The 20,605-nt window shown below is 50.3% G+C and overlaps 3 protein-coding genes across 3 annotated transcripts; 1 reads left to right on the plus strand and 2 right to left on the minus strand.

The window, feature by feature from the left end:
- The first annotated feature begins 1,464 nt into the window (after nt 1-1,464).
- On the plus strand, nt 1,465-16,071 carry LOC128268594 (CLIP-associating protein). The gene is made up of 21 exons (XM_053005722.1): nt 1,465-1,656; nt 4,697-6,027; nt 6,104-6,291; nt 6,931-6,981; nt 7,778-7,993; nt 8,515-8,643; nt 8,978-8,998; nt 9,411-9,533; nt 9,714-9,867; nt 9,945-10,239; nt 10,330-10,760; nt 10,830-11,073; nt 11,146-11,233; nt 11,405-11,497; nt 11,637-11,937; nt 12,013-12,203; nt 12,279-12,420; nt 12,487-12,661; nt 12,740-12,946; nt 13,024-13,148; nt 13,210-16,071. The coding sequence occupies exons 1-21, from the start codon at nt 1,465-1,467 to the stop codon at nt 13,319-13,321; spliced, it is 4,809 nt and encodes a 1,602-aa protein (XP_052861682.1). The 3' UTR covers nt 13,322-16,071.
- A 78-nt stretch (nt 16,072-16,149) lies between these two features.
- LOC128279180 (angiotensin-converting enzyme-like) lies at nt 16,150-18,333 on the minus strand. Its single transcript, XM_053017899.1, has 3 exons — nt 18,254-18,333; nt 17,953-18,150; nt 16,150-17,890 (listed from the first exon to the last, which is right to left on the minus strand). Exons 1-3 carry the CDS (start codon nt 18,310-18,312, stop codon nt 16,150-16,152), a joined length of 1,998 nt encoding a protein of 665 aa, XP_052873859.1. The 5' UTR covers nt 18,313-18,333.
- Nucleotides 18,334-19,551: 1,218 nt separating this feature from the next.
- Nucleotides 19,552-20,133, minus strand: LOC128267636 (cytochrome c oxidase subunit 7C, mitochondrial-like). The gene is made up of 3 exons (XM_053004521.1): nt 20,073-20,133; nt 19,915-20,010; nt 19,552-19,802 (listed from the first exon to the last, which is right to left on the minus strand). The coding sequence occupies exons 2-3, from the start codon at nt 19,999-20,001 to the stop codon at nt 19,686-19,688; spliced, it is 204 nt and encodes a 67-aa protein (XP_052860481.1). The 5' UTR covers nt 20,002-20,010; nt 20,073-20,133; the 3' UTR covers nt 19,552-19,685.
- Nucleotides 20,134-20,605: the final 472 nt, after the last annotated feature.

Consider the following 20,605-nt stretch of genomic DNA (forward strand, 5'->3'; position numbering starts at 1 on the left):
AAATGTAAATATTTATTTCCAACGATTAGATCATTCGTGAAGATTGTCAAATGCCGCACGCTGCTGAAACGGCAACGAACGGCGGCTTCTTTTTTTGGTGGCTAAATGGCGATTGGAGAGTGTTTGGATGTCTCACCTGAAGGCAAACGGCACGTTGCAAACGAGAGTCCTGCTGCTGCTGCTGCAAGAAAGGGTTTCGTAACAGAGTGGCCGGCCTTCATAACGCGCCACTAGTTAGGATGAAGATGATGAGTTTGTTTTGGTTTCGTTTTTCTATAACGGCGTTTACAGCCTGTACGACTAAAGGGGCTAATGGGTGAGTCCGAGCTGCACATGAGCACACCGACAATGTTTTTTCATGTTCATGTCCATATTTTTTGCCTTTTCGCTTGATTATTGTTTAATTGGTGATGCAATTTCCATTAGCGATTTGGCCTGACTTCCGCTCGCGATGCCTTATGCCGCGCTGCGCTGCGATGAAATAGACAAACCAAATGTTGTGCTGGAAAATTTCATTAGATAATAATAACGGGAAGGGATCACTTAGCTTTATCAATAAGTCCCGACGTTCTTTGGTCTTACAAACCTAGTTTGGTGTATGAACTGCAAATTCTTCCTTCCGATGGTTACTAGATCGTGTGCTGTTTGGACCGTCACACATGACCGGCCAGTGAAAGTGGTAAATAGTGTGCTCCTCTTTCGCTCTACTGCCAGGAAGTGATTAGAAACTCCGACATAAGTCACTTCCTTTTCGCATTAGTTTCTGTTTTACTGTAATCCATTAATTTTGCTTTTTTTAATGCACAGCCTTTTCTATCTCTACACGGATAAAAGTGAGCGATTTTGTTGTTGTAAGTTTCTCGATTTGTGGTGCCCCCTGTAAACTAAGGTGAAAGTGCAACTAGGCGCACGAATGTGACGCACGCGCCCGCCCGGCAGCAGTGATCGAGAGAAGGAGAAAATTCGTCAACCCAGTGCACCCCCAAGCGAAGCCCCAAGCACACGACGGAACAATGGGCGATGTTGTAAAAAGTGAATTAATAATTTAAGACGCGGCAAGCCATCCCGCTGATTACCATAAGCAATATCTGCGCACGGCGGCCCGCATTGGTGACCAGCCGACAAAAGCATTTAGAAGAAACCGGAGCAAGCAGGACGTCAGCGAGGAGCATGTGTGCATTTTCTCCCGTGGCCGCCATTTTAAGTCCCCACACACAGTGTTTGGCAGAGAATTTCGATAGTGGGCGCACTGGCATCGGTCCGGTCCGTTCCCGGAGATCGAAGAATTTTATGTAGTTTTGTGAGCTTCACGGACCATCGCACGCGTGCACTCGTCGAAAAAAAATCGCGATCGCGATCCTCTTGTAATTCGAAACCCGTGCACTCTGCCTGAGCGCACCAGGGTTTTCTGTGCGCTGCTTCCGGCCGACACCATTTCCTTCCGGGGAGCAGAAGCACGAGACGATGGCGTACCAAAAGCCGGCCGATATCGACGGATACGTCACCCAGATGGCCAAGGCGGACATGCGCGTGAAGGCGCAGCTGGCCGAGGATCTGGTGCTGTACTTGAGCGACTCGGAAAACTCGATCGAATGCACCGATCTCGGGCTGCTCATCGATGGGCTCATTCCGTGGATGACCGGAAGTCACCATAAGGTAAGCATGGCATGTTCTCTGACCCTTTACCCTCTTCCTCTCTTTCATTTATGTAAAGAATTTATGACACAACTTCCCAAAATGGGTCCGATCCCCTACAACCACCAACGACGATGACGACGACGACGACAAAGAAAAATGCGAAACATTTTAATGAACCACATGCGACTGACGACTCCGCGGTGGGAATGGAGGAAGGGCGATCTACGCGACTATTATGGCCACCAGTGTCGCCAAAAAAAGATTGTGGTTACTGGCTCTCCGGGGAGAGGTGAACCGGGCGGCGGCCATCGATGGTGGTGGCGCGGTGACGCGATGACGATTTGAGCTTTCATTGCGACGCGGCCAACACACGCTTTACACTCTGCCCTCCTCCAGTCAGCGCAACCTTCGGCGGGGCAACTTCTCGAGAGGCGGCCTAGCACCGCTTTAAAGGCAACGCTTGTCGCAGCACACCGGTGGATTTTGGTTTCGCTTGACGCTGAGAGGAAGTAGCTTTGCCGTCGTGTGGTCGTCGTCTTTTTCTCGCACCTCAAGGCCCGTGACGTGATCTAGCGCTGCGTGTCTCGCAACTTTTGCATCCCACCGCATCACTCTCCGCCCAGCCGGACTGGCTAGGTTGCTGTGTGTTTTGGTCAAAGAGGTTCCCTTGTGCACTGTTTATGGAAACGACCTGTAGAGAGAACTTGCGCTGCGAGCCTCGCCACGCAGCCACCAAATCTCTGTCTATCTGTCTGGTCGCTCCCTTTTCACCGTGAGAAGGATCACGAGCTAGCAAGCATTCCTATTTTAAGCTCTCCGAGTTCCAGGCGCAGAACGTGGCGCAATCTAGGGCTAGAGGTCAGCCACGTCGTTGTTGAACTGCATGTTGCGTTACCCTGCGCAACTCGCGCGTCGACGGTGGTCGTCCACCTTCCCAAACAACCCTGAAACGGCAAGTGTTGATTAACCTCTCCAGCACCTTGACTGATTCTGGCAAATACTTTGCGCTTTTGAGTTGTTTTTTCCAAAAATGAAACGAAATTGTAATTATGATGTTGTCCACTGTTTAGTTACGCTCCTTTGCAAGGCGCAGTTGGAAATTGGAAGAAAAGGTCCCTGTGCCCCCGTGGTATTTGAAAACTGTTTCGAACACATTTTATGACGTCAAAGAATTACATCATATGACAACTGTTGCAAACACCGCGAACACAAGTAGGCCATATGTTTATGGTACGTCATCCTGTTCGTTCACGGACGGTAGTTTAATAGACCCCCAGGTTCGATTGGTATTTTTTTGTACTAATAAAGTAGTGCCATTCGGTGCCACTGCAACAGTAACGAAGCCTGGCCGACAGTAGTGTACGAACTTTTCCAGTGGTAAATCATTGTTGCTGTAATTCGCCTTAGGTACGTTTCATATGATACTGTTAGTAGGGGGACGCCCGGGAACCATGTCGTCGCACTATCTTGGACATTTTTTCGATAAAAACGACAACACACGCGTCGCGCTCAACCAATTGCTCTCCCGAAAGTTCCGACAAATGACAAGCTCCCCGGGCTCAAACGGGTCAACCAGTTTTTTGCCACAACCAGTACCGCATCAAAGTCATCCTTGTTTCACCGGACGCGGAATGTGTAATCGTGGGGGTACCTTTTTTCGCGTTTTGTTTTCGTTTCTGATTTACTGTGTGGTAATGAAGAGCAAACAGATAAAAGAAACATGTCCATACTTTATCTAGAACTGTAACTTGCGCTGTATCTTTATAGTTACTTATCTTACAAACGTTCCGCATCGAAATAGTCACAATGATACCGAGAGGTTGCCTTCAAACCCCACACCATCGTAGCAGCCGGTGACACGCAATGTCACCCGGTGTCGCCATCGGTTGACTTTCGCCCATTTCATTCAATGTTCAAACCATCGAACGCGGAATTATTGTTTAGTTGCTGTATTATAAAGCGTTTTACGAAGCAGAGCGATTGTGCGTTTATTTAATTCCCTTCATTTCGATTCGTTTGCCTAAAATTTACCGTCACCTTTCGACAATATTTTAGAGTTCGAATGCAAGACTCACAGTCTCGCAGAAAAGATCGTCAGTTGGAGCCCGTTCTCTCGCTCCATAGAAGCTGCTCCGGTGTAGATTGTCTCGACAAAGGAAGCTACGAGCCAACCCCCCTACAGGTCTGGTTCACACAAGAAGGTTCGTCGATCGATCTTGCGTTTCGGTTTTAAGTTGGTCACAAGCCAGTGCGGCCCAACCCCTATTGGCCAGAGGGTGGTAGAATTGACATGGCCATGCGCCCAGTCGCGGGTCATCGATCGCGCATCACGTCGCGTGTGGTGTGCTTATGATGATTCGGTGTTTTATGATATTTTGCATCGATTCGTTAGAGGGGGAAGCAACAGACGGCTTCTATCCTTCAATTCCGCGGTTGGTCATATTTATAAATCAACTCAATTCTCTGCTGTGGTGTGGGGAGGCTTAGGATTGTGGAGGACGTTGTCGCGCGTTGTTTTGTGGTTCATAAAGAGCCGGCCCCCAGATGCAGCAAGCGCGTGGCTTGCCGCACGGCTCGTTGCATGTTGCGGGTGTCGCCAGAGTTTGTAAATGGTGCGCGTCAGCCCGAGTGGCCTGCGTGTTATTGTTGTCGCCCTGTTTTTTTTTTTTTTTTTTTTTTTAGTAGAACGGACCGGGCCGTATTTATTGTTGTCGCCCTGTTCTTGCCAACGATTACACACTCTGAACGCGCCCGACCTCTGGAACTGTTAAGACACAGGCCTCTCACTCCTAGTGGAAGCGCGCTTGCCCGCGGGATGGTTTTGCGCAAGTTCTCGTAGCACATCATCATTGGTTCAATTGAAGGAAATGGACATATTGTAGCCCTGACATTTGTGACCCACCCACCGGGTTGTTGTGGTTCATCAAGCGACTACTCTGCCTGCTTCCAAGTGATCTTCTATTGCGTTTTCTCCTTTCACTAGCAGACCTCACGACACATCACTCTTGATGCTTTGCATAAATGCTAATAAATTTTACTGTTTTCGCTTTCGTTGTAGATCGCACAGCGCGCCCTAGAGGCGTTTACCGAGCTGATCGTTCGGTTAGGGCATGATTTTAACGCGTACACCTCGACCATTCTGCCGCACGTGATCGACAGACTCGGCGACAGCCGTGATACGGTGCGGGAGAAGGCCCAGCTTCTGTTGCACAAGCTAATGGAGTGCCGGGTGGTGCTCCCGCAGTCCCTACTCGACAAGCTGAACGTCTGCTTCAAGCACAAGAATTCGAAGGTGCGCGAGGAGTTCCTGCAGACGATCGTCAGCACACTCAACGAGTACGGCACACAGTCGCTGACGGTGAAGGTGTACATCCCGCCGATCGTCAGTCTGCTGGGCGATCCGTCGCCCACGGTCCGGGATGCGGCCATCCAGACGTTGGTCGAGATTTACAAGCACGTCGGTGATAAACTGCGGACTGATCTGAAGAAGCGCGAAGTTCCCCCGACGAAGGTCGCAGTTCTGGAGCAAAAGTTTGACGAAGCCCGCAACGACGGGCTGCTGCTGCCATCGGCGCTTCTGGTGCCGGTCTCGGCCGGTGGTGGTGCTCACGACGAGCTAGACCGAGCGGCCGTGGTCGAGCGACCGACGCGGCTGGTAAAGCGCACTCCTTCGGCGGCCACCCCACGGAAGCCGCTGTTCGAATCGGGACTGCAGGCTGGCTCGGGCGATCTAATGCTCGCGGCCGGTGCCGTTTCGGTCGATGTGTTCGAAGCGTCGTTCGAGAGCGTACCGCAGCTGACCATCTTTTCGCAGCGCGATATGGACGACCACATGAAGTCGATCAACACGTTGATCGGGGACAAGAACGTCGACTGGGAGAAGCGCGTGGACGCGCTGAAGAAGATCCGCTCGCTGCTGCTGATCAACATCCAGGGCTCGCCCACCTTCGTGCAGCAGCTGAAGGATCTGTCGATTGCGTTTCTCGACATCCTGAAGGAGCTCCGGTCGCAGGTGATCCGCGAGGCGTGCATAACGCTCGCGTACATGAGCAAGGTGCTGAAGAGCCGGCTGGACCAGTTCACGATCTACATCCTTCAGGAGCTGATCAACCTGATCCAGAACTCGGCCAAAGTAATCTCCTCGTCCGGCACGCTCGCCCTCAAGTACGTGATACGGTACACGCACGCCCCGAAGATCATTCCGATCGTGACGCAGAATCTCATGCTGTCCAAATCGAAAGACATTCGCAGCTCGCTCTCGGAGCTACTGATGCTGCTGTTCGAGGAGTGGCCCACGAAGGCGCTCGAAAAACACAACAGCCTGTTGCGGGAGGCGCTCCGCAAGGGCATCGGTGATGCGGACAACGATGCGCGACGACACAGTAGATGGTAAGGTGCCCAGAGCCCGTTCGACCGCTAACGCGGGATTGTTCTTAACCGGAGTTGCTTGCTTCTGTTGTTGCAGTGCGTTTTGGATCTTTCGAAGACACTTTCCCGAGCTGGCCGATAATTTGTACGGTTCGCTAGACATTTCTACGCAGCGTGCCCTCGAACGAGAGCGGGACAATCTCGGAACAAACGGTACCAACTCCATGAGCGTTAGTCTGCGTGGCAGTAACAGTAGCTTGAACTCTGTCTCTGGTGGGGTGATAAGTATGTGTTGAATGTTTTCATCATTATTTCCCTGTCCCGGTCCCGGTCCCAGACCATCCAGTTCGCTCCCCTGTGTCCATTACACGCTCGTTCATAAACATCATTTCGGATACGGACATGTGGTGTTCCCCTTTCTAAAACTCGGGTTGGCAATGCTCGCGATCAAAAAGTGTTTCACAAAATCAAAGCTCTAACCCCCCAGATAAAGCCAGCGTCGACGCAGAGCGTCGTAGGCTGATTAATTAGCTTCCCGCGCACACCCACCATATCCTCCCGTTACACCCACCCCGCTGCCCAATGTGCGTATGGACTGTCCGGGCAGCGGGCAGTGGTGCACCTTGCGAATGGCGGCTCGTTTGTTTACACATAATGTTGTTCTTTTACTTTCGTTTCATTCTCCTTCACTCGCTCTCGATTCTCTCAACCAACCCCCAATACCCCAATCTCATCCAAAACTGACTATCTGCGGTGTGTGTGTGTCTCGTACGAATGATTCACGCGCATCGCATCTGTGGTTCAACCACAACATAAAACAAACCCATCATCGCACATACGTCGCGAAATCGCCACCGCCAACATTGGTGCAATAATTCGCTGACATTCGTCTCAACAATGCCCAATGGCGCTCCTCGCCCAAAGAACGAAGGCAATCGTCCGGGCTGCGGAGTCCCGCGACCGCACAACCACCAGGTAACTCGCCCTCGAAGGTTTGCTTTTTGCTCGCACCCTCTGCAAATACAACTCTGCACCAACTCTGTCTGCACGCTCTGTCCTTCCGAAGCGTCCTGGCGTAGCAGCCGCTACCTGACGCACGTTGGCTCGCCGTTGACCTTTGCTTACGTGATCCTTTCTTTTGCGTTGCGCTTGCTATCTTTCCTTTCCGACCTTAATATGCTTAGCTATGCACCGATATCCAAGTACACATTGATTTAAAGCAAAACGTCAGTCAATCGTTTAACAAAATCTTCTTGTAAATTTACAACAGTATTTTTGTTCTGTTTCTGGTTTCGTTTGCACACTTTTATGCACCTCCCTTTTTACCGGTACCATCACTAATAGTAAATAATAACATTTTCCTCAACCATTTTAGAGATTTCGTTTTTTAATAGTTTCTGTTGCAACTTCTGTTCACGCTTTTTCTTATAAGCTCTCTATTGTGTTGATAAGCTCGCCGTGCACAACAATGTTTTCGATGATGGTTTTCATTCTTCGGTGGACAACCGTTTTACTAATCAAGCCTGTGCGTCTCTCTCTGTCTCTCTTTAACTATTATATCTCTCTTTCTTTTTCAACACTCTGGTTGCAATTGGACTTATCATCTTCACAAAACCACGGAATCTCTCGAACTCTTCGAAATCTAAATGGGGCTAACAACAACACAAAAAAACCGGAACGCCATTCATTTTCCTTACCATAATATCCTTTATGCCTCGGCTACTGCCCCTGTGCCCCATTTTGTGCGTGTGTGTGTGTGTGTGGTCAGTAGCGGTGCACGCCACCAGTGTTAGCACGGAAAACCTTACCACAGTTCCAGGAACCGCGTCCGGGTCGTCGTCGTCGTCCTCTCGTCTGCAGCGGGCTCCTTCACTGCCGAGGACGTACAACCGCAGCAACCGGAGTGGCATACCGGTGGCCACGACCCCGCGGGACTCAAATCCACCTCCACAGCAGCAACAACAACAGCTACAGCCGCTTTTTAGAGGTTGTAAATTGGGTTCTTCTCGTTGGGCGCTGGGTGTTGTTGTTGTTTTAATAATTTTTGCCTTTCCTGGGGCATGTTATATTGTGTCTTTTTTTACATACTTTTATGTACACTTTTGTTGCGTCCTGTTACTGTTCTGTTTGGTTTTGCGTTGTTCTTCTTTTTGTTCATTTGGCTCTCTCATCCGCTCAAACGGCTCATGCTTTTTTTCTAACACTTTCACACTATCATTTAACATGTTTGTATGAGTTCTCAATCGCACTGTGAACGTAACTGTCACTGTCTGTCTCGAGTGGGGCTGCCAATTTTATTTACTTTCTTCTACTGGATCGCAAACTACCGGCGTGATTGTGTACCATCTCTGCGTGTGTCCATGCTCATTCTGTTCTCTTTCCTATTCTTAATTCCTCATTGCTGCGACTCATACGCCACTGGGCGCGTCCGCCTGTGTGCTGTGTGCCACGCGCGCTGCAACTTACACGCACTACACGCAATAATAAACGCGCGCTACGCAAATGCAGCGGGAGCTGCTGCCGGTGGCTTTCGGAGTGTGTCCGCGGTCGATACGGCCGCCGCTCAGCGGGCACGGGCCAGGGCACAGTACTCCACGCTGGCCAGGATGAAGGTGACTTCCGGAACGGCATCGCTGCGTAAGTTGTGTTTTCTCTTTTCTCACATATGATGGCCGTGGGTTACCCTGGTTACCGGGGTTGACCGTTGACAACTGATCATGTTTAGTTTGTTGCTGCTTTTCGTTTCATTTCTCGATCATCTGCTTTTCGACTAACGCTAACATTATTTTTTCCTTATTTTATTCGATCTTAAACCTCCGACCCGATTGTGCATGCTCTATTCGCGCGCTCGATGTGTTGTGGAAACTAACAACCGATCGTTTGCTTCTCCTGGATGTGCTTCCTGGTCTGCTAATTCCTGGGGACCAATGGGACGGGAAATGTGTGGCCCTCCTGTGGTTCCATTAAACAGAAGGACACTACGCGCAACAAGGTAAGAGAGAGAAAAAGTGTTACAACAAACCGCTCACAATATTGAATTGGCCTTATTATGGAACCGTAAAACAAACCAGTATTGGCACCAAAAAAACCCCCTTTAGTTACTGTTTGGAACCAAAATGCATGCCGCGTGCGTATGGTGTTCGATCAATCGGCATTCTCATTGCTTTCGGTACTAACCTATCATACGCGTGTGTAGCTGCTTACGATTGGAGTGTGTCACGTAAAAATGCTTTCTCGAACCTCATATAGATTTGCGTTCCATCAGCAAAAACAAACACACACACATGATTCAATTTAGAACAATAATGCCACAATCCACACACACATTTTCGCTCACTCTCACTTACTGTCAACTTTTGTGTGCCGTTTTCTTTTGTCCGATCCGAATACCTCTCTCCGATCAGCACGTGCTAAAAAGACACCGACATCAGCATCCGCCTCATCCGCTGCCAACACGGTTACGCCACAGCAACCTCCCACACCGGAGCGTAAGATCAGATCGCGCGCAGGAGTGTCACAGTCACAGCGTAATTATCACCTAAACGGAGCGCGTCCGCCGCCAATCACCATCTTAGTTTTCTAACAATTCGCACCCAGAGTAGCAGAGTGTAGTGTGCCTTTCTCTCTCCCTTTCTCTCGGTGATTGTTGGTGGGGAACTTTGTGGAATAACCCGAATAACACTTTAGATCCTCTTCCCACTGTGTAGCCACATCACGGAGTACGTCGCCGTCGAGCAAAATGCGTGATCTTTACGGTGGCGTCACCTCCATCTACCGCCAGACGACGGGCACCGTGCCGAAGAAGGCCCAATCCGGCATACCACGATCGTTGGCAAACTCTCGGGAAACTAGCCCCACGAGGTGAGGCTCAAAACCGGAGCTCTACCGGATCCGCTTGCGGCCATTTCATTAACCGTTGCATGCCCCAAAAATTATAGGTCACAAACTCAGTTCGGTTCACTGAGACGGCACGCGTACGGAACGAACAGCCCCCGGAGACCGCCGCTCAATCCGGGGCGCCCGGTGCTGGCACAGAAGATCCTCCAGCAGAGCCGGGAAGCGGAGAGCGCACTGGCGGATGCCCTGTCCCCGGGCGATGAGGCCGACCTGGCGTGCGCCGACTTTGCCCGGCTCGGGCTGCACCGGAAGATTTCGCGCGACGAATCGGACGAAAGCGAAGCGTCGTCCGTGTGCTCGGAGCGAAGTTACGATTCGTACCGGCGGGGCAATGATGTGAGTGCGGAAAAATGGGGCACGGCACGAAAAGTGAGCCTAATATTCCTGTTTTCCTCTGTTCTCGGGTTCCCCGGTTTCTGTTTTTAGTCATTCTCGTGGAATGGATCGCGAACGCGTCTCGATAGCTCACGGCCGGCGATCGAGGATATCGAAACGATCATCCAGTTTTGCGCTTCGTCGCACTGGTCCGAGCGGAAGGACGGGCTGGTCAGCCTAACGCAGTACCTCAGCGAGGGCAAGATGCTGACGCAGCATCAGCTGCAGTGTGTGCTCGATCTGTTCCGCAAGATGTTCATGGATCCGCACATCAAGGTGTACGCCCTGTTTTTGGACACCGTCAACGAGCTGATTCTGTCGCACTCGGCCGATCTGCACGACTGGCTGTTCATACTGCTGACGCGCCTGTTCAACAAGCTGGGCACCGATCTGCTGGGGTCGATGAATGGGAAGATCTGGAAGACACTCCAGCTCATCTATGAGTACTTTCCGTTCGATCTGCAGCTACAGTGTGTCTTTCGGTAGGCCATCGACCCCCGAACGCGGCTGGTGCACCGCTCTTCTCATACCGTTTCCCTTTCCTGCCCCAGAATTCTAGTTGACAATGCACAAACACCGAACGTGAAGACACGACAGGCCACACTACGCTTCCTGACGCAGCTGGTGATGAACTACTGCACCGGGCCGCAGTTTGTGGTGCACCCGCAGAACCAGCAGGTCATGAACCTCGCCATCCAGAAGATCATCCAGACGTCGCTTGATCAGAAAAGTATCGAACTAAAGTCACAGGCACGCCAGTGCATCATTGCGCTGTACAATTGTAACCCTTCCCAGGTGAGAGGATACGGGCGGCCCGGCGTTGTGCGCTTTGTTGTTCCTAACGTTGTGCCTCTTTCGGTTTTGCAGATGACAATGACGCTTGGGAACCTTCCAAAACAGTACCAGGACACGGCGCGGGCATACATTCAGCATAACATGAGAAGAAGTGCTTCAGGTACCACACTCCCCGCACCACGACACACAAGAAGAATCATGTCCATTTGTCCATTTGTGTAGAACCATACTTTGCCCCAGTTCCCCAGTGTAGCGTGTGTAACCCCCGTAGCGTGTGACCGTGATTAACAGAGTCCCTCTTTTGCCCGTTTTCCGTTTCACATTTCCGTAGGCAACGATAGCCCATCATCACCACTGTCGTCTTCAAGCCCCAAACCATTGCTTAGCCCTCAGCAAGGGCCGTATAGTTTACAGAATATCGCTAGTAAGTTAATCGCCTTCGGGCCCTCCGATTCCTCTAGCTATAGATCCTTTTGTTTCTAACCGAGCGATCAAGCCGGGAGCGTTTGGGTGGCCACCATTTCGCGTAATTGACCTACTGCTAACCTTGCCCCAATCACTAGGTCCCCGCTCGCGCCAGGCATCGGTGGAGGTACCGGCGGAATCGATGAACACGGAGGAAGTATACAAGAACCTCCGCAAGACGACGGCCGAGATACAGAACTACAGCTTTGAAACCAAGCTGGACATGAACGGCAAGGATTCCGGCATCGGTAGCCAGATCGGGGATCGAGATCCCCACAACAACAACGTGATGCTACAGTCGATGACGGTACTCGAGACGGGTGGCGGAGTTGGTGGGCTCGGCATTTACGGATTGCCGTCGAACGGTATCAATGGCCATATCGTGGGAGGATTCGGAGGGTAATGTAGACGCGCTCGATCGAAGCGAACGCGCCAAAGCTCATGAGCATTTTACTTCTTCTGTCTTCTGTACAGTCTCGAAAAGGATGATTCCTGCAATGGATCGAAAACACAGTCCGCCACGACGACGGAGTCAAACACGCCCGAAAACACCGTCCGGTTAGACGGCATGGACCTGGCACACAAGACGATAGCTCAGCAGCAGCAGCAACAGCAACAGCAGCCACGCTTCAACCTTGCGGAGAACGGCGAGGTGGTACTGGACAGTAAGTAATGGCAGCCGGCACAGAGGGGGGGCTGGTACATTTCCACCTCTCATTTCGGTTGACCCCAAATTCCAGAAGGTGTAAAGGAAAATGACGTCATCAAGGCAGCGATCCTGCTGTCACACGAATCGGCACCGGAGGTCACGAAGCAGGTGCTAGAGAATCTACAAACCTGCATCAAGTACGGTTCGTGTGAGCTACCGATTAAGAACTTCAAGTAAGTAGTTGTGTCCTGTTCCCGCCACTACTAAACACTGCTGATCGATCTGCTTCCTCCCGGCAGAGCAATCATGAAGATGCTGCTACATCTGATGGAGTCGCAGAACAACGATGTGCTGATAGCGGCACTCCACACGCTGGGCCGAATCGTGCGCAGTGGCAACATGAAGGCCTGTTGGAGCAAGTTTCTCGAGTTGATTCTGTTGAAGATTATAGACTGTTACAAAATTAGCAAGGAGGTAAGTGTTCGGATCGGCCTTTGCGCCACTTCGATGGAATGTTGCACCGATTATCTCACCGCCTTCTCGCATCGGCAGGTTTCTCGCGAGATTGACATAATCGTAGTGAAGATTGCGGACGTTTTGCCGTTGGACGTGTCTGTGAACATTCTGAACCCGGTGATTGCGACCGGCGAGTTCCCGGCGAACCTGTGCGCCCTGAAGATCCTCACCGAGCTGACGCACAAGCAGGGCAAGGGGCTGACCGATAATCATCTAGATAGTATAATGCCAAATGTAGCTAGGGTAAGAATTTCGCAGGATGACACGGTTTTGACACGGCTGTCCTAATGCTCAATGCTCAATTTATGACTTCCCTCTAGCTCGCTGATGATAGTCAATCGATGGTACGAAAGGCGGCAGTATTCTGTATCGTGAAGCTGTACGTGGTGATGGGCGAGGACAAAGTGAAACCAAAATTCTCTTTACTGAATGCGAGTAAGATAAGGTAAAAACGCGGCGCGCATTCGTCCTGCCTTCAGCCAATCTGAAACTTCATTCTCCCGCAGGTTGCTGAACGTGTACATTGCAAAGTCCCAGGGCAACGGTGGTGGTAGTGGCGGAGGCGGCAACAGTCGGACGGGAGGATCATCGGCGACAACCACGACGGCAATGTCATGATCCAAAAACGCCAAGTGATTACTATTCAAAGGACGCAAATTCGCTAAATTGCTCTGTAAATTCCGTAGAAGCATCGCCGTTATTCAGGAGTAAAACGTTATTTATCGACCGCCAAGGCATGCGCACCTCAACCTACTTCCGGCTTCCGGTACGACCTGTAAGCACCTAGCCAGCCGCGCCCTCCTCGGTCTCTTGGGGTCCGTTTTGTATGTGTCCTGCCGGCTGGAATTCAAAAAGTGAGGCCGGTTTGCCACAGTTTTAAGACGCCTAGTATGACGATAACCTGTTTTGATCTTTGCTATTATCGTTAACTTTACACTCGGTTGTGCTCCGCTAACCATATTCCGTATTCCAGATCAAGTTAGTCTGTCGGTTGGGTCGCTGCTGTTTCGCCGGCCGTTGGTTAGTGCGCGGTTTTACTTTATAAACTGATCGTCGATCATTCGCAATGATATCACGTGTAACAGAAAATCACACACTTGTCAACCACACCGACACATACACATTTTGTTCGCACAAGGTTTGTCACAAGGCTGCACTCTGTGTGTGCCTCATCGGGGCAGACGACCAAAACCGGCCAAATAATGTATCTTGAACCTTATGGCCAAACTCGGTAACGTTAGTGACTTGTTTTATGTCTAGGAGCGCGCCCCGGAACGCGAACGGGAAGAACTGGTATCGTCTCCGGGTACGCGCAAGCTGCAAAAGTATTATACCTGCTGCTGACTATCGTTTTATATTTTCTTCTCGTTTATTATTTGTGGCCGTACTGTGGCACGTGGCTCTGCTGTGTGGAAGAAACTAACTATTAGTGTGTGACATGCAACTGTGACGTGTAGCGGCCTGAAATTGCTATGTGCAGGCGCGACCGTGCAGGGCGATTGACAGAAATGGACGTGAGAGAGAGTGGCGGGTGTTGAAGACGCAACCTCAGCACGCAGCAGCAATGAGCCATCAACAATTGGAATACCTGTGTTTGAAACCACTCGAAACTCGTGAGTAAACTAAGAGAGATGGCGTTGACCCCGCCGTGGGATTCGAAAGTGAGAAGTGAAACGTTTGGGTACCGAACCACGTAGAGTAACACACCACCCGATCCGTGCAGAGAAAGATGTCCTGGCAAAACATTATACTTTCCAGTAGAGAGAAAGAAAAAAAGAAAGAAAGAAAGAAAGAAAGAGAGAGATTGAGAGAAACGCAGAAGCACGAGAGAGAAAGACTACCTCTACTCGGGATGTCTAGTCGCGTAAACGTTAAGAGGAAAAAGGGACATTATTGGGTGTTTGATCATCTCTTGTTTCACGACAAAAAGTACGATTGGAGAAATAGAGAGAAAGAGAGCGAGAGAGAGAGAGAGCGAACGATAATTGTAAACTGTAGAATGTGCTAATATTGAAAACAGGTGGTAACGATCGATAAACGATCGTTACAGAAGAAACATTCAAATGATTTGAAGGTAAGAAAAGAGAAAAGTGCGTTGAAGCTTGGAACACGATCAAAGAAGGCGCGCACGTCAGTGTGAATCGCGCACAGAATCCAGAACAACCAAGTGAACGAAATAGAGACGTATGGAGCGAAAGAGAGCGAGTAAGAAATGGAAAAGGCAAGCAAATACTAAAGCATTAAAGTTGAATAATTAATTATTAAACCCTTACTAATAAAACAGGAAAAAAGACGACAAATTAATAGAAAAGAAGATCCCAGAGAGGGTAGCGATATGTTTGTGTTTGCTTTTTTATTATACTCTTTCGTTGTCTCACCGCTTACGTCGATGCATTTTGCATATTAGTTGCGCAAGGAAGCCTCATTGGTGAACGGTTCAGCAAAATGCATCGGCCAAAGAAGGATTTATGAAAAAATTTCATTTTCTTTTGTAATGATTATCAGTAGAATATTTTTAACACTTGCCATTTGATACATATTATTTCTCTTCAGCTCCTTCAACTCCCAACTCGTTGATCGGTAAGTGATCATCTTTTTTTGCTGTTTTTGTGGTTTGTTTTGTTATCGTTTCTGTATGTTTCTGTTTTTTTTATTATTTTTAGTTGTCTCTTGGATTTATCATTTCTTTCTGGTACATCTTCAAGGATGCGTCTGAGAGCCCTGTTATTATGCCACCATCGTTCATGTTCATGTTAAATACGAAAAACACGGATTAGCGTACGCTTTCGCATGTGAAAAAAGAGTGTTTTATGTGGAGCGTGTAGTGCATTCGAATTTGAATTAAGAATGGAATTGTTTTTTCGCTCGCCTAAGTTCAGAAAGAGAACGCTTGGCTTTGTTAATTACCGTTAATTTGTTGTGCCCCTGTTGTGCCCCTTAGTTGCAACGCTCTCGCATTTCGTTCTTTTCTGTAATGCACTCGCCGTACGCCCTTTGGCAAGCCGCTGGAATTGTTGCCTTACTTCTTGTTCTCATCAGAAACATGCAGAGCATAATCTTTCCCGTTTCGGTTCTAAACACTCCGTTTTGCGCTAAATGTGTAAAGAAGAATCAATAATGTTCGAAATAAAAAAAAGTTTTATTCGCTTCGCCTGAACAGAGAGAACGAAAGAGAGGGCAAAGATCTGAGATCTCATGTTGGTGCGCGATATACATAAGCGGCAAGGAACACCCATTATCAAGCTGAAGCTCTAATCTCTCTTATTACGTAATCGTAATTTGTGTAACGTAATGTGACAAAACAAAGTAGGAATATTTTTGTTAGGACGCGCTGCGCAAACATCGGACACTTACCTCTCACGTACAAAGGCGCAGGAGAATAATAAATAATGGCGATGAAAAATTTAATTTATCGGCGTACGGTGAACCACGTTTAGTGAAGAAGATTAATCCGCCATCCAGCCTACAACGAGCTGGTGCTGGTCGATGAACTGGTCCAGCAGTTCGATCAACGGGGCATAATACCTAAGCATGCTGCCCGCCGAAATGTCCTCCTTCCCGGTCAGCTCCTCCAGCACGTCCGTCCAGTGGACAGAGGCACCGAGGCCCAACGCTTGGCGCACACTTTTGCCCGCCTTCTTCGAACCGTACAGATCGCAACGGTGTAGCGGCATCGGGATCTCGTTTGCGTTCGGATCCGTGTTGCCCGTCGTTCCGTACAGTGCGCTCCGGCACAGTCCCTCGTAGATCTGGTAGCTGAGAAAGCTGGCCAAAAAGTAGCGCACAAAGGGCGTATTATCCGACAGGTGATACCCGGCACCGGCATCGAACAGTTCATCGCGCGCGCTCTGCCGTTCACCGGCCTCACTCGGCGGAGCACGAATACCCTGTTCGTGTTCGAGCAGGTACCAAAAGTATCCGTTCGCATCGCGCCGATAGTCGACGCTTCCGTCGAACAGATCCCACCGGTACAGGTCCATCAGGTACTCGAACGGGATGGTCGGCACCTTCGCCAATGCCATCCGCAGCAGAAACGCATAGTCGAACGAGTTGAGTCCACTTCCACCGCCAACGAGGTCCGACCGAGGGGGCGCCATGTGCTTCGAATCGAGCAAACCCAAACGCACCAGATGCTGCGGTGTCATGGCTGCCAGGTAGATGGCGTCACCGAACGCTTCCTGGAAGGCGGCTGTGGTTCCGTCGCGAAAGATGGTCGGCTGTTTGGCGGCCGCTTCCATGTAGTACACGATGTGACCCGTCTCGTGCACGGCGACGTAGAAATCCTGCACGGCCGTGGCGGCGTTCGCCGGGCACACAATCATTCGGTAGTCGTCGCCGCTAAACATGTTGGCAGCCGTACCGTGGCACTTGATCGCAGTGGTCGCATTTCCAATGAGACTGTGTTTCCAGAACGCATTGCTCATACGCTCCAAACCCATCGACGCGTAAATGTCCTCCGCCCGGCGCACAAGATCCGCAGCGGACCAGTTGGCACTCGCAAACTGCCGATCGATGTCGACCGCGTGCGGGATGATGTGCGGACCGTACGAGATCCAGCTGTGACTCCACATGCCTCCGAGAAGGTGGGCCGGCACGAGACCGGTCTCATCGATGCGCCTCGCCTCGCCAGGATACCGTTGCCGCACGAAGTAACGCACCACGGCGTGAAGTTTCTGGTAGAACGGTTTCACTTCCTGCCACAGCTGGTGAACCTGCAGCCGTAGGTCCGGTATTTCGAGTTCCTCGCGCCAACAGGCCCCCACGTCACGCTGATTTGCCCCACGCAGGCACCCGGCATTCATGAGACCGATCAGTTTGGCGTACGGTTGGCGCATCGGAGGCCCGACGGCCATTCGCCACGATTCCCAGGCCCACCGCAGAATGGCGGCTTCTTCCTCGATACCGCACGGATGCACACCGCCCAACATAAGCCGCTCGAGATCGGGTTCACCGTGAAAACAGGTCAATTTCGTCATGCCGGTGACAAGCCGGGCGGTGTAAAGGCCGACGGACGATAGGTTCAACTGTGTAACCGGTAGTCCTGGATGGCGCACGAAGGTGTTGCTCGACAAAAAGTCACCATCCGGTATCTGGTGGTGACGGTTGCCTGCGCCACAGTCGGCCGGAATGCAGACTTCAGTCTCGGTGTAGATGCGTTGGATGAACGCGCTCAATCGGGCCATTTCGCTGGAAGAAACGCACACGGAATCATTCGAATTCGGTCGGCCACACGCCCTCTAGCGGCGTACCTTAGTTCCTGGTGAGTGTTTCGTGCACCACGGCACAGCAAATAGTAGGCCCGATCGTACGGCCACCCGTACTGCCGGTAGTTACTGCCTTCCTCGCAGCTATGGTACAGCCACATCGACTTGCGCTGAGCTAATTGGACCATGCTCTCGAGCGTGAACGCTTCCTCGCCGTGGGAGTCATCGCCGTGTCCTGGTGTGCTAGTGGCAATTTCAAAACGAACCGAACCGAAAGACACAGGACGTTACGAGAGCACAGGACGATAAAGAGAGGGACAGGAAGAGAGTGCCTTCGCCGTAGTACCTTAGATCCCAAGCGTATTGTGCCGCTTCATGGTTCAGCGATTGTAATTCCGCGTTCATACGTTCGAACCACGCTTTCGCATCCGTTACTAGAGTTCCGGTGTTAACGCGATCACGCGACCAGGCGCCCCCATCGGTGGCAGTTTGGAAAATTGGAAAACCGTAAAATAGGATGTTTCAATTAGCACGCGCGGACGGACGATTTGTTTTATTACTTTTTTGTGCCAAACGGGCACAAAATTTAATCTATCGTAAAACGGTTAATGCTTTTTTGGGGCCAGTCATTAATTATTGACTGCGCTGCTGTGGCCTGGTGGCGGCGTACCATTTCCGACCGTTCCGGAGGCGTTTGGTGAAATTTGGTGAAACACTTGAACGGCTAGAACCACCACTAACGGCCACTGGATCCACAAACCATGGCGACGGGTGGACATCGTCATCGAGAAATGTCCCCTTGTGCACCACTACCGAACACTAGCGAGGGACTGAACGCGCAATCCGACGAACGTGTCCTATTTATACCTTTTGCGGATTTTACCACGCCGCCGCTACCTTTGCCGGGCGGGCAGAGTTTCGGCTAGTTGAACTCTGATTTCCCCAGAGCATCGAACGGAGCATGTCCAGATGGATATGTCCAGCCTCTTCCATTGAAAAGTGCTCAAAACATTTAGTTCTTTTCACGAGATGGGCTGCAGTGGCCGCAAGGTAGCTTAGGCTCCTAATCGTTCGAGCGCGAACAACAGGAGCCAAACTAACTGATGGAAGACGACGCCCTATTCTCGGCTCGTCGGCCTGGGGGCAGGCTTTTACACCCTCTTTGGTAAGGCGGTTCGGTGGAATTGAGATTTCTTGACCATCGTCGTTTTGAGTGGACCTCAGGCAACCGTCTTTGGACGGCGTTTCGTTCAGAGCTTTAAAACGGTTTTTTACATCATGGAACTCATCATACGCTGAAGACGTCATACGCTGGGACGCCTACTATTTGAATTTCCCCACGTACAAAGGGAGTCAATGAATGTAACGTGTAACTCCCTTTTGGAGGCCAGATTGAAACGCTGCCCCTCAGAACATACCTCCCACTGGCCGTGAACCGTCAACCGAAAAAAGGCTGCCGACATTTGCACAGTGATAAGGTAAAATGAAAACTTATGTAGCTCAATTTGTTCGGATTTATCGGTGATTGATTATTTATTGGTTTCTTTGCGTCGGCGCTTGCGGTGGCAGCTCGCTCGGTGGCAGGCCTAAGCCGAACGAGACAGCCACGCTGGTGGATGGTGGTCGTGAGTGCGTAACATCGTATTACTTTTTGTGTCCCAGATTAGGGTGTTTTTATTGCTGTTTTCTTCCCCAATCTGGGGTGGTTACACGTCGCATGTTTCCAAAACTCACTAACAGATGGAAAATAGACCGGTCCGGTGCAGGGCTCAGGTGATTTACTTCTTCAACAGCTGATGTCTGAGGATAAAGAACGGAGCACCCAGTCCGGAACCGAAGAACACGATGAACATAGCCGTCAGCTTGTACCGGTTGGTGAGGCTGAACGGAAGGTTCTACAGAGCAGAAGTAGACAGTTAGTAAACTGATTCCCGGTCACAACAATCTCGATCGCTAGTGCAAATATTCTCTTTCATTATGTAATGTGGACGCAGTGAAAACGCTTACCTCGCCAGGGATTCCACCGTGGGAGTGGGAGTATCGGACCAGATTGGTCATTCCGGTGCGGGTAACATTAGCGGCGCGGGCAAACATTTTGATTTTCTGCAAAAATAGAGTTACGATTATCGTTCGTTTCGTTTTCCACAATCTGAAGCCGAACTCACCCTGAAAAATAGCACCCAAAGTTTGTGACAGAATGGCAGAAAGTTCTGCGGATGGACAAACGTCAAACAAAATAGCGAAGGTTGCTGAAACAAAAAAGAATTGTGCCAGAACTTTCACCGGGCCATTCGGAAACGAAGATGGAAAATAATGCGGGATTCATTTTCAAGGTGGTTTAAAACTTTTCTGGACATTTCGTTTAACTATTTTCAATGTCGATGCTACTTACAGAAGCAATATGTTATTCAGAGACTAAACTGTACACGAAAATAATGTTCAGTTTTGAGAACTGGTTCTTTAACTAAGCCTTCTCTGTCGACAGGTCGCATTGAAAATGACAGCAGTTGCTGAAAATCAACGAAGCCGCCCTTTAAAGCGTAAGGTTAGAGACTTCACAGCATAAAGCAGTGTGTCGCGTAGCAGTACCTCCGTCACTGTTCGCACTGCGGGGCGATGTGCGAACAACTAAGAACAGACAAGGTGCGATAGTAAAACAGACCCACCGGAGAAACGCCGTGTTGGGGCTGCGCGTAAA

This window comes from Anopheles cruzii, chromosome 2 (assembly GCF_943734635.1).
Source record: "Anopheles cruzii chromosome 2, idAnoCruzAS_RS32_06, whole genome shotgun sequence".
NCBI classification, from domain to species: Eukaryota; Metazoa; Arthropoda; class Insecta; order Diptera; family Culicidae; genus Anopheles; species Anopheles cruzii.

Excerpts from the sequence above, each read along its gene's own strand:
- LOC128279180 (XM_053017899.1), bottom strand. The coding sequence starts at position 18,312 with ATGAACGCGGAATTACAATCGCTGAACCATGAAGCGGCACAATACGCT. Across the intron at positions 18,151-18,253 it reads CAATACGCTTGGGATCTAAG|CACACCAGGACACGGCGATG; the intron begins GTACTACGGCGA and ends AATTGCCACTAG. Across the intron at positions 17,891-17,952 it reads AACACTCACCAGGAACTAAG|CGAAATGGCCCGATTGAGCG; the intron begins GTACGCCGCTAG and ends CGTTTCTTCCAG.
- LOC128268594 (XM_053005722.1), top strand. The coding sequence starts at position 1,465 with ATGGCGTACCAAAAGCCGGCCGATATCGACGGATACGTCACCCAGATG. Across the intron at positions 9,868-9,944 it reads CGGGAAACTAGCCCCACGAG|GTCACAAACTCAGTTCGGTT; the intron begins GTGAGGCTCAAA and ends CAAAAATTATAG. Across the intron at positions 12,204-12,278 it reads CGGCGAGGTGGTACTGGACA|AAGGTGTAAAGGAAAATGAC; the intron begins GTAAGTAATGGC and ends CCCAAATTCCAG.
- LOC128267636 (XM_053004521.1), bottom strand. The coding sequence starts at position 20,001 with ATGTTTGCCCGCGCCGCTAATGTTACCCGCACCGGAATGACCAATCTG. Across the intron at positions 19,803-19,914 it reads ACGGTGGAATCCCTGGCGAG|AACCTTCCGTTCAGCCTCAC; the intron begins GTAAGCGTTTTC and ends TCTGCTCTGTAG.